Source organism: Elephantulus edwardii, unplaced genomic scaffold, assembly GCF_000299155.1.
Source record: "Elephantulus edwardii isolate Elephantulus edwardi_28Jun2011 unplaced genomic scaffold, EleEdw1.0 scaffold00197, whole genome shotgun sequence".
Classification (NCBI taxonomy): Eukaryota; Metazoa; Chordata; class Mammalia; order Macroscelidea; family Macroscelididae; genus Elephantulus; species Elephantulus edwardii.
In genome coordinates, this window is record NW_006399947.1 from 2,671,643 (window position 1) to 2,683,932 (window position 12,290).

At 46.0% G+C, this 12,290-nt stretch overlaps 1 protein-coding gene across 1 annotated transcript in view; it reads right to left on the reverse strand.

The window, feature by feature from the left end:
* Positions 1-12,290, reverse strand: part of CCNJL (cyclin J-like) — an 80,642-nt gene that overhangs the window by 4,614 nt on the left and 63,738 nt on the right. The window contains exon 4 of the mRNA XM_006897038.1: positions 2,007-2,309. Within this exon, the coding sequence (XP_006897100.1) occupies positions 2,007-2,309 (303 nt within the window). The remainder of the gene's footprint in view (positions 1-2,006; positions 2,310-12,290) is intronic.

The following is a 12,290-nucleotide window of genomic DNA, read 5'->3' on the forward strand; positions in this document are numbered from 1 at the left end:
ATTGGCACAGGACAGAGCGGAGTTTAGGGCTGTTGTACACAGGGTCGCTATGAGTCGCAGGCGACTCGACGGCACATAACAACAACAACAACAACAACAACACTAATTTACTAATGAAAAAGCTCCACGATATCGAGAGTCTGGTGTGCTGATCACTACCATGGAGCAGGAGCGGGGATCGCTTTGTTTTGTTGTATGTGAATCTTTCAAGTCAGGGGCTGACGTGATACCAGTTAGCAACAGCAAAGGCTATTTATAATTCCTGACCCACAGCTGTTGTTAGATGCTGTCAAGCTGTTTCCAATTCACGGTGTCCCTAAGCATTACAGAATCAAACAGCGCCTGGTCCTAGGCCATCCTCACAATCACAGACATCCTTGAGTCCACTGCAGCAGCTAACTCATGATAGGTATTAACTAAAAATCTGATGAAGAAATGCATGAATGGAAGTAAGAGTTTGATATTCATATATTAAAATCAGCACCAAGGTTTACTGGGGATTTTTAGTCAATGTTCCCCAGAGATGCTGGATGATGGGACAAAACTGATCTGTATCTGTATAAAGGCAAAGAGATGCCTGGTTATCAGTGTGTTATTATGCTGCCTTAAATGTTTTCATGATTGTCAACTACTTCAACATTTCTCTTTGACCAAAGCCATCAGGATTAATGGTATGTATGATGGTGACAAGCACAGTAATGGAGTCAGACTCAGTGGGTTCAAACTCTAGCAATAGCCCTGGATATGTTACTTAACAAATTTCACATGCAACACTGAAGCTGGAAGGAGGCAATGTGCACAAAGCATTGAAGCAAGGCTCACACTAAGGGCTTAGTAACGATCACTCTTTACTTATGACTAGGATTAGGGCGCTCCAGTGGTGTAGTCCACAGGCAGTTGTGCTGCCAACCCAAAAGGCCATCTGGCTCGGGTGGGCGAATCCACCAGCAGCTCTGGAGGAGAAAGACAGGCAGTCTGCTCCCGACATGGTGTACAGCTTCTGAAACTCAATAAAGGATCTTTACGAGCCAGCACTGACTTGATAGCAGTTTCTTTAGATCACCCTCACCAAGAAGCCCTGGTGTGAGTGTATGTTATGTGTTGGGCTGCTAAATGAAAGGTCAGAGGTTCAAACCCACAAATCAATCCACAAGAGAAGAACAGGTATTATACTACCTTCAAGATTTACAGCCTCAAAAACTCAATGGAAAGTCACCATGAGTTGAAACTGAACTGAAGACAGTGGATTTTGTCACTATCATTGCTGTTGTTATTCATGACCATTTTGGTTGCCTGAGTGGCTGTAAATTTCTAGCCGGGTATTTTACCTGTAAATCCCTCTCAAGGCGTGTGAATGGTTAACAAACTTGGCAGCTAACTGAAAGACTGCCAGTTTTAAGTCCACTCAGAAGCACCACAGAAGCAATGCCTGGTGATCTTTTGAAAGTCAAGAACTGAAAACCTTGTGGAGCACACACTACTCTGACACATGTGGGGTTGGTATGAGTCAGAATCAATTTGGTGGCAACCAGTTGGAATAAAAGATAGCTAAGAAGCACTAAGAGGAGAGGATTGCTGGTAAAAGTCCTCAAACAGGGGTCCCCTTGGTTGCTTAGCAACCTTGGTTGCTTAGCAAGGAGAAGTAAAGAACATCCTCTCTGTGCATCCTGTCTATATGGCTGACAGCTCTTTGGGATCGCCCCCGCTGTGAATCTGTGCTACCTCAATCATTTGCAATGTCACCATAAGAAGAGCCACAGGTTACTGATAAGGTGGTAGTGTATTAGTATATTATGCATGTACATAAACTCCTATTTTTCTTTTAGAGGTTACTGGAAGCACATCAGGGGAGTCACCACATCTTTGCTCATCCCTCATTTTACCTACAGCAAAGTGGGCGTGACTGCAGGGTGGACACACCTCCCAGCATTCCTGACCCTGGTGCTATGCTGAGGGCCAAGACGTGAAAGGTCCCAACATGGAGGCCCCTTCTTTGCTTCTCTCACCTTGCAGGGTGAACTCTAGGAAGTAGTGAGCATACTCCTTGAGGCACTCTTTGGTCTTGCGGGGGCACGAGGTGGGCCAGCTGTGGCAGTGGGAGTCCTTCTGGTTGACAGCAGCCAAGAGGTAGTAGTCCAGGAAGTGGGCGGGCGTGGGCAGGCAGAGGTTCCAGCCAAAGGCCTCCAGGAGCAGCAGCTCCGTGCTCAGCAGCTCTTTCTTGGTGAGGGTGAAGTTCTGGCTGCTTAGAATCCGTGTGCTATTTATTTGCTCCAACTTGGGTACGTGATCTTCTCGATCCTCGAACTTACCTGTGGGAGAGGCACAGGTTACTGGAAGACAGCATTTCCCTATACCCAGGAAGCCAGAGGCCCACCATGCCCGGATAGGTGGAGAGAGAGCACACTGAAAGTACATACTGCAAAAGGACTAAGAGTGCATATCCTGGACCTGCCAGACTTAAGTCTCTATGTTGCTGCTTCTAGTCATGTGATCAAGGGCACGTGTCTGAATCTCTCAGTGCCTAAATTCCTCATCTGCAAATAGGATAGAGACAGAGCCTATAAAAGAACCTATAACAGCACCTTAAGAGGTGTCTTGTTGGCGTAGTGACTTACACGCTGCACTACCAAGTAAAAGTTCAGAAGTTCAAACCCACTAGATGGATGTGTAATCCTTTCCTATTAAAATTGAGAGCCTCAGAAATCTGATTCAGGCCATGGTTTTTGCAATTACTTGCCACACATCAGAAAGCTGGACAATGAATAAGGATAGCAGAAGAAGAAGTGATGCCTTTGAGCTGTGGAGGTGGAGAAGACTACTGAACATACCATAGACTGCCAAAAGAATAAACAGGTCTGTCCTGGCAAAGGTGAAGCCAAGTTGCTCCTAGGAGGCAAGGATTTTGAGGCTCCACCTCACATACTTTGGGCTTGTTGCCCACAGGAACCAGCCCTTGGAGAAGGACACATGATGCTTGGAAGGGTGGAAGGACAGTGCAGGAGAGGAAGATCCAGGAGGAGATGGAGTGACACAGTAACTGAGATGATGGGAGTAGGTGTGTCAGAGAAAATGAAATTGGCTCAAAATAGAGCAGGGTTCAGAGCTGTTCTACATGGGTCACTATGAGTTGTAGCTGACTCAGTACCACATAACAATAACAACAAAAACAACAACCACCCTTTTGGTTAGAACTGATGAGAAAATGCACATCAAATTGTAGCCCAGCATCTGCAACACGAAGGAGCTCAATCACCACTGCCAAAGTCTAAGGTTGGTTATAGGCTGGGTCACTGCCTGGCCCTCAACAACCCAACCTCTGGGCCACAGTGAGAAAAACCTTATAGACCTGACCCTCATCCTCTGGATGTATAAAAGCCCTTGAGCAGCCCCTGCTGCCCTCAGCACTGAGCTCGAGCTCTGTAAAGGCGTCTTAGCTTGGGTTCCCTTAGAAAAAGCCTGCCTGAAAGGTGAGGCTGGGAAACCCTAGCAGGTGGCAGAGACAGGGGTGTGGGGTCAATAGTAAAGAAAGGCCAATTATCAAGCCACTCATCAGTGTTCAGCTGGAGTTCCATACTGCTGGGAGGTTCTGAGAAACAGGACAAAACACAGACTTATCCTACCCAATGACCAAAGGGACTCTCAGAAGTCTGACTGTGGACTACTCTCAGGAGCAATGCTTCTCCCACATTTCTGGTCTAACTCAGAAAAGCAGAATAAGGTCCAGTGGCCAGAGAAAGCCACAGGATGCCACCAATTGCAGGTGGGAGTCAGGCTTGGGTCAGGCCCCGGGTCCTAGGGGTGAGCTGCTGAGTGGGTACCTCACTAGCTTTCAAGCGCCTCATGTTCGAGAACCAGGCCACAGCTGGCTGTGGTTCTGTGAACACCCTATTCTCCTCAACCAGCCGACCTCCACCTGCCCTACACCTTCAAGGCACAGCCTTGGGGAAGCTTCCTGGCCCATGGTCCCCCTCTCCAACATCCACAGAAGGTGGGAAGTACCTGAGGGCCTGGCCTTGGTCTGATCACCTCTGTCCTCCAAGTCCAATCTCAGAGCACAGACAGCTGCTGAAAGAGTTAAGAGGAGGTGGCGGGAGGCCCGGCTGACCTCGAAATACACATCTGACAACTGACGGACTGACACTGAGCTTCACACACCTGCTCCCAGCTGCAGGTGCCTCCTGACCCAGTTCTCATGAGACTTTCACGCTTTGAGGACAGATAATGAAAGAATCTTGACAGACTATGCCTACAGTGCATTCAACGCAGTTCTGAGAAGTTCCTCAAAACATGTCATACAACAAAGAGAAATACTGACTCTGTGATGCCAGGCACCTCATCTTCAGAGCCCCTGGCAACAGCCCTCTAAGTGAATGCTATGACCTGTGTTCCCCCCAGAATGATGTGCTGTAAATTCTAACACCTAAACTTGAGTATGTCAGGGATGATAAGGATGGGACAGTGCGGGGCAGAGTTCAGGTCTGTTGATCATATGTCACTGAGTCAGACTGGACTGACAGCACCTAACAACGACAACAATGCCTGTGAGTGTAATCTAACAAGGAACAGGGTTTCTTCAGTTGTGTTAATGAAGAGCTATCAGTGTCTTAGTTAATTTTGTCTTCTAATTTTTTCCCCTTTGAGTGAAGGCCTACAAACCATGTAGATTTTTTTTCATACATTCACAGCACAATTAATAAATTTTATTGTCTAAAGAACACCTTAGGGAACTCTGGTGGCCGAACAGGTAGGGAGTTGGCTTACCAACCCAAAGAGCAGCATTTTGAATCCACCAGCTGCCCCATGGAAGAAAGACTGTCAGTCTCTTCCTATGAGATTTGTTGTGTTGTTATGCACCATCGAGTAGGAGAAATCCCTCCCATGCGATTGACAGCCTCTGTAAACTGGCTGGAGGGTCTGATAGGAATCTGTTTCAACCTGACAACACATAACAACAACAATCATTTACTGTGTACTGCCTTTCACTTTACCCAACTTACCTGCTTATTAATAACCCCCTCTCCTTTCCTTGCCTGTTAACTTTCCAAAATTGTTTATTAACACTCACTTTTAAAACATGAAAGGACAGATCACACACAGAAGAAAGGAACCACATAAAGATTTCCACAGAAACAGCCAACAAGAAGCTGAATTTTTCTAGAATTGACACAGTGAGAAAGTCTTTTTCTAAAGCCAGTGCCTGGAGCTCCAGACTTCCAAGCTTCCTGTGAGAACCTAAATTTCTGTTTGATAAAGCCACAATGGTGGTACTTCTGCCACAGAAGCACTAAGAAACTAAAAGTGTAGGTAGAGACTGTGCAGAGAGCAGCTCCGGCCCGTGATGGGTGGGATGTCTGTAAAGGGAGAACCCAGAGAAGCTGCAGGTGACAGCCAATCCCTGGTTCTCCTCCACAGCCCTGCTGCTCAGAGGCACAGCCTTGGAGGAGCCACCCCCAAAGAGCTCAGGCAGGAGGACACAAGGTCAAAGCAGCCCAGGGAGGAAGAGCCTCAGGCATAGCTGGAAATCCTAGGGGAGAGGCGTGGCTGCTCTGCTCTAACCTGGCTACTCTGTGTCCTCAGGCGGCTGCCCTGCATCCTCAAGCTGCCAGTAGTGCCCCCGACTCCAACCCCGAGAAAGATCCAGCCACATGGAATGTCCCCTGCCCTTTCCCAGACTCCTTAGGAAAATTCAATCGCCATCAAGTTGAATGTGACTCAAACCAGGTTTTCAGAGTTTGTACAATACATGGGAAGTGATTGCCCATCTCTCCCTTCTGGAGCATCGGGTGGATTCAAACTGCCTGTCTTTGGGTTTGTAGGGGAATTCCTTACCCACTAGGCCACCAGAGCTCCCTGTCATGTAGGGACACTTACAACGGATTATATGTTTAACGTCTGTGATCGGTATCCGGCTCAATTCCATGAAGATGGGGCTTATCTGACCCTGTCACTGCTCACCTCCAGTCCCCAGCATGGTGTCTGCTCAGAGCACACATCAGATGTTCTCCAGTTGTTTCCAACTCAGGGGACCCCATGTGTGTCACACTAGGATAATGTTCCTATACTCCCAATGACTGATTTTTTTCATAGCAGACTTCTAAGTCTTTCTTTTTCAAGTGTTTTTGAGTGGACTTGAGCCTCCAAACTTTCAATCAGCAGCTGAGTCCATTACTCATCTGCACCATCCTGGGCATTCCTGGCCACAACAGATGTCTAATAAAATATTCATTGAATGGAAGAATGGTTCTTTCTGGATAGTATAATTTTAAGCCATTTGCATTAATTATCCTCTGGTGATTTCTGATTACTGGTATAACCTAATTTTTTTTTCAATTATATTGTATTGTTCATTCATTTTGAAAAAAGAATCACTTGCAAAACTGCCAAGATTTCTCCCTAAGCTTTGAGCCGACTTGTGCTAACTTTGTCAGCATGCACTCAGGAAGCACGAGCTCTTTTCTTCCCCAGAGCAGCAGGTAGCAAGGATGGTATAGCTGGAGAGAAATGAGCATTGTGCTGAGGGGTGGCACCGAGACCCTCCAGGGCATAGCTGGCAGCTGACAATCTATTCTGACCAAGCGACCAGCAGATGTGCTAAATCAGATTAGTTTCCTCCCTCCACCAGGGGCTTTTCTGAACTCTCCCTTTCCCCCAGTCAGCAGGTCCAAGAGGATTACCCTCAAAATAAAGGGGTCAAGGATTACTGCCAGTCTGTGCACCTGACTATACTAGCCAAAAGGCTGGCTGTTCAAATCTACCCAGCAGTGCCTTGGAAGAAAGCCTATGTCTTATTCCATGCACATGGTTCAACTGTAACACGGGTTACAGAGTGAGGCTGAGGGACCTGAATTCACCTGCTCCCCCTACACCCCAGGGTGGGGAGGCCACCACACTGCAGGCCAGCGCCCAGCAGAGCTGGGACTGAGTCTTCCACGTACGTGGCTGTCATAAACTCAACAGCACACACATCACCACACTCCAGAGAGAGGTGATCTGCTGACTGTCTAGGAATCCACCCACATGAGGATGATCATGTAGGCTGGAAAGTGCTTAGTGCAAGTCTGGCAAAGAAATGTATGGAGTCCGTATGCTGGGCGAGGCACAGTGTTGAGGGCACAGCATTCCACAGAACACTGACATTCCTGAAACTTCACAGGAACATTCCACGTAGGGCCCTTCGGGATCCACGAAGGTTCAGAGAAAACACTAACACCAGCCTGGCAACTATTCCCCAACCCCATACATTTCTGTAGCCAGCAAGGATTTTATGAGTTTCCCAGTGCTGCACGTGCCCGCAGACACTTCCGCCCCTCCGGCCATGACCCTGAGGGGCAGCCCTTTGTGCTGGCACTGTGCCAACACTGCACAGCATTACTCAGCTGCTGTCTCCCTGAATTTAGGCAGGTCCCTGGACACACACACACACACCCCCCAGACAAGAGCCAGTGACTCTCCTAGACTATTTAGAAACAGTTTTTCCCTCCTCTTCATAATTCCATTTTTTAAAATTCAAATTCACACTGTAAAAGAATAGCACACATAAGACCTTTCACCCAAATTCTCCAATTGTTAACGTTCAGCCATATTTGCTGTTTGTGTTCATATAAACATTGCTTTTGCGGAACCACTTTCAATTAAGTTGCAGGCAAGAGACCCTTTATGCTTTAAATATTTTAGCATTCTTCTCCTAAGAATGAACCCATTTTCCTGCCAAATCTTAATCCATTAGTAATGAACATCAACACTAATTAAATTCTTTTCTACCTTATTGTCCATACCTACTTTCCCCCAGTGGCACTCAAAACATCCTTTACAGCTTCTGTAGCTTTTGGATCTAGGATTCAAAGTAGGTTCTGTTTGTTATGTTTTAGCCCCATCTTTCTCTTATCTTCCCCCACCCTCTTCTTCCCATGACTCTTCTTCCGACTCGGGAAGAATCCAGGTCAGCTGTGTCATAAAATATTTCTGATTTTGTCTGATAGTTTCCTTAAGATTAGCCTCCCCGAAAGGCCTAGCAACCTACTTCCAAACGAATTGCTGTTGTTGTTATGTACCGTAAAGTGGGAACCAACCACAGCTGATCTGCTAGGGGAGTTTTTAAAGGCAAGTAATTCCCATCTTTCTCCCATGAAGTAGCCTTTAAGAGCGTGCCTTTGGATTGCAGTGCAGCTTCTTGCCACTAGGCCATCTGAGTTCCCTTCCAAATGAATTAGCCACTGAAAACTCTATGTAACACAGCTCTCGTCAGATATGCACAGAGGCACAAAGACTCGGGACTAACTCAATGTAACTGCGATTTTAAAAAAAAACCTCTCTTATGATGTGGTACGTATCAACCAGTCTGTGTTAGAAAACTACAGAAGTGATATTCTGCACTCCTCACAGGACCCGTCAGGAGTGATCACTCTGTCCAAATATCAACACTTGGTTCAAGTGGTGACACCAGATGCCTCCATTTAAAAGGCACCATTTTCTCTTTGAAATTAGTAAGTAATCCTAGAAGTAATAGTTTGAAACTAAATATTCTGTTTTTCAACAATTTCAACTCAATGATTTGACAACCACTGATGTTGTTGACTGCCTTCGAGTCGATGACGACGCACAATGACCCTATGAACAAAAGGTCTGAAGTCCCTCTTCAACTATCGACATTTATCAAAGTTCACAGAGTTTCTGGAGGCATGCTGTTTAGGAAGTGCTTCCAACACTGATGTCAGCCTCCTGAGTAAATGATTACACTGGGGTTGAAAGAGAATTTTTAAAAGTTCTATCATTCCATCTGATTTTCATCTGCGGCCCTAGGCCAGGTTCAAATTGTTTTCCTGTCAAACATTCTTCTAGGTGGTATAGCACTGGTCTGTGCGTTGCTGTACAGAGGTAACTCGTGGTTGCTGTGATGCTGAAGACTGTGACAGTGATGTGCCAATCGCTGTAATGGGTACCCATGGTGGACAGTGTTGGCTGGAGCTTCCCGACTAAATCAAGCCTGGAAGCAGGAGCAGCATTCACTTCCGAAATGGCTTGCCTCCGGAAACTCTATGAACGAACAGTGCTCAGGCTGTTCGTTCATAGGGTCGCTATGAGTCGTCTACAACTCGACGGCACCAAACAACAGCAACAACATCATTCCATCTAGTTTTGTATTTGGTGTTCACACTACTCCTTAGAATACAAAAACAAAAAAAATCAAACCCCAAACCCAACTCAACCTACTTTAGCGTTTACCCTGGGTTTCTGAAGCCAAACACAGCACATGTGTGGTTGAGACTCATTTAAGTCTTAAGTGCCAGCATGGTGCCAGCATCAGTCTATCCTTGTTACATTTAACTGGTTGGTTGCTCACACCACTTCTCAGGATCACAGTGAGGGCAAGAAATTTGTTCCAGTTGACATACTGGGTTGAATCCGGCCCACCACTCTGAATTCTTAATCAAGGACTGATCAGGACACTGGATGACTTAGGGTCCTGCAGGACCCTCACCGACTGGCTTCTTCTCTGCCAAGGGAATACTTTCCCAAACACCTGCTGTAGTTAGGTTCCATCAAGTTTTCAGAGGTTGTAAATCGCAAAGGAGAGAACTATTTATCTTTCTTCCAAGGAGGAGTTAATGGAGTCAAACCATGTGTCTTTGCGTTGGCAGTTCAACTTCTTATCACTAAGCCACCAGAACTCCCTACCCCAAACACCTAATGTATTATAATGATCAAGCCTTAAAGCTACCCAAACATGAATCTTAACCTTTCTGAATTAGAGTTAAGAGAAGCAGAATTTGTAACTGCTTAAAAGGTATAAACCTTTGCTGTTAAAATTTTCAAACATAAAAAAAATAAAGAGCAAATTATAAACCTTCATGAATGAATGTATCACCCAGCTCCAACACCCCCCCCCCCCCACACACACACCCATAGCTGTTCTTGGGGAAAAAAAGTGTTGCTGACTTGAAGGCATCACCACCTTGTGGGTCCTATGACAGCTATGATACCATGAGGAGCACGTTCCCTAGGGTGAGGACCAGCAGGTGATGGCCAGGCTGCCCTCTGAGCTTCTAAGAGGATTCCCCAACAGTCTTTTGACAACATAGTGCCCACTGGCCCCTTAACCCAAGCCAAGAGACGGGGCTTAAGGCCTGATCCAAAGTCTCCCGGTTTAAGAGAGTTGTGTTTTGTTTTGTTTTGTTTTTTTAATTATTTTATTCATTTTAATGAACATTTACAGAGATTTTGAATTTTCATTCATTCATTGTTGCACTTTATTCTTTGCCCCCCTCCCCCTAGTTTGCTCCTCTCTTTGAAAAGCAAAAGATAAACTTCTTCGTTGGTATACAATCCTCCCTCCGCTCCGCTCCCCCATCCCTATGCAACCTTAATTCTGGATTCCTGAGATAATCATAATATGCTGTCATATATCACTTTTAAAATGTTCTCTCCCTCATCTGTTTCAATGCAGTATACATAATCTATCCAGTTCTTCTCAGTTTTACCCCAACCCTGATGTCAGTCACTTTCTACAGCAGTGGCACCATGCAGTATATTTGTCCTTTTGTGACTGAGATATTTTACTCAGCATAATGTCCTCGAGGGTCACCCATTTCGAATAAGAGTTGTTTTAAAAGCAATCACTGAAAAAAAAAAGTAATCACTGACTACTTTTCTTGTCTAAGGAAACATAACCAAACCAAAGACTCACATTTAGGGACAATGGATGGATTTCAACTCGTCGTGCAACTGTACAGCAGAGCGTTTCCAAGGCTGTTATCTATCTGATCTTTACGGAAGCCGTCTGCCACATCTTTCACCTGCAGAGCAGCTGGCAGGTTCAAACCACTGCCTTTCCCTCTGGTGGTAGAAGAGTGTTTAAACCCTTTCCCACAAGAGCTCCTTAAAGAATCCTAACACCTTTTGAAAGAGGCAACACTACTCCTCCCCCCCCCCCCAATGGCTGCCACTGATCCTATTTCAAAGTCTTCCCCGTCCCTTTCATCTAAAAATGGGAAGTAAAATTCTGTCCCTAGCAGCTTCCGGTGCCCTGAGTGGTGCAGGTGATAAAGGAAGGGGGCAGGTCAGAGGACAAAGAGCCCCTGGATGAGACTGGCTCGATCCTGACCTACCGGTGAAGCCCATCATCTTCCAATATAACTCTCAAAAAATCAGGCAGGGGAAGAGTTGAGACCCAAGAGGAAAGAGAAAATTCTGGTTAAAATAGATTTTCACAGCATCACTCTTCCCAGGAAAGGGAGAGGGCGCCCCAGGAGTAGAAGGAGCAGGCCCGTCAGTTCTTGGGCAGCGCTGCGCTGACTGGAGGCCATTAAGATGCTAATTCTTTCCTGGGATTCTTCCTTTCTCTGAGCATAGAGAAGTAGCCATCAGGAGGGGGAGGCAGGGCAATTTAAATGCAACCCACCAAGTGTTATTTACTGCTTTCTCCTGAGGAGCTTTAATGAGGGCTACAGAGCCTGTGACCCACAGAGCCAGGATTCCGGGGAGGAAACAGGCAAGAATGCCTCCCTTGGGGGAGGGCTCAAGTTCAGGCTCAGGGCCAGGCTCGCAGCCCACTCTCTGTTACAGCCTTCACATCTCTAAGCAATCATTTGGAAATCCATACTTTATGAGTGGTAGGAAAAGCTCCCCAAGATATTACAGGACCCAGCAGGTGGTTTGTTGTCGCTGTCAGGTTACCTACTCAAAGTAACTCTAAACACAACAGAACAAAGGGCCGACTCTGCTCCATCATTAAAAAGTGTGTTGCTTAAGCCCTCGGGCGCGTTATAGGAGAGAGCCAGCTAAAAAGAGGAAGACCTGCTCTGGGCTGGATTGACAAAGCAGTCGGCATCTCTCAAATGTAAACAGCAGCAACAGCTGGATTATTAACTGAACACAGTATTTGCTGCACTTTGACCTGAGTCCTGTTGCGTACTGGTGAGCATTGTAGATCCGCTTCAATCAGCACTGAGTAAAAATTAGTAAGTAGTAGAATGAATATAGAGCTCCAAAGTCCAAAAGTTTCTATAGCAAAAGCAGGAAAACTCACATATAGTCACAGAGACCTGTGCAACCACATGAAAAACTTGAATTTTTGGATTTAGTGTAGGAATCCCCAGGTCAAGTGAAGCCATACCGGCCAGTCCGTCCCTGTGTAACCTAATGCCTTTCTTTACATCTTTTTCCTCTGCTTCTTTGACTTCTATTTTAAAATTCTATTGCAATAAAGTCCAAGCTGCACTGAAGGCACTGGCAAAAAATAAGGCCCCAAGAATAGACGGGATACAAACTGACATGTTTCAACAAACAAACTG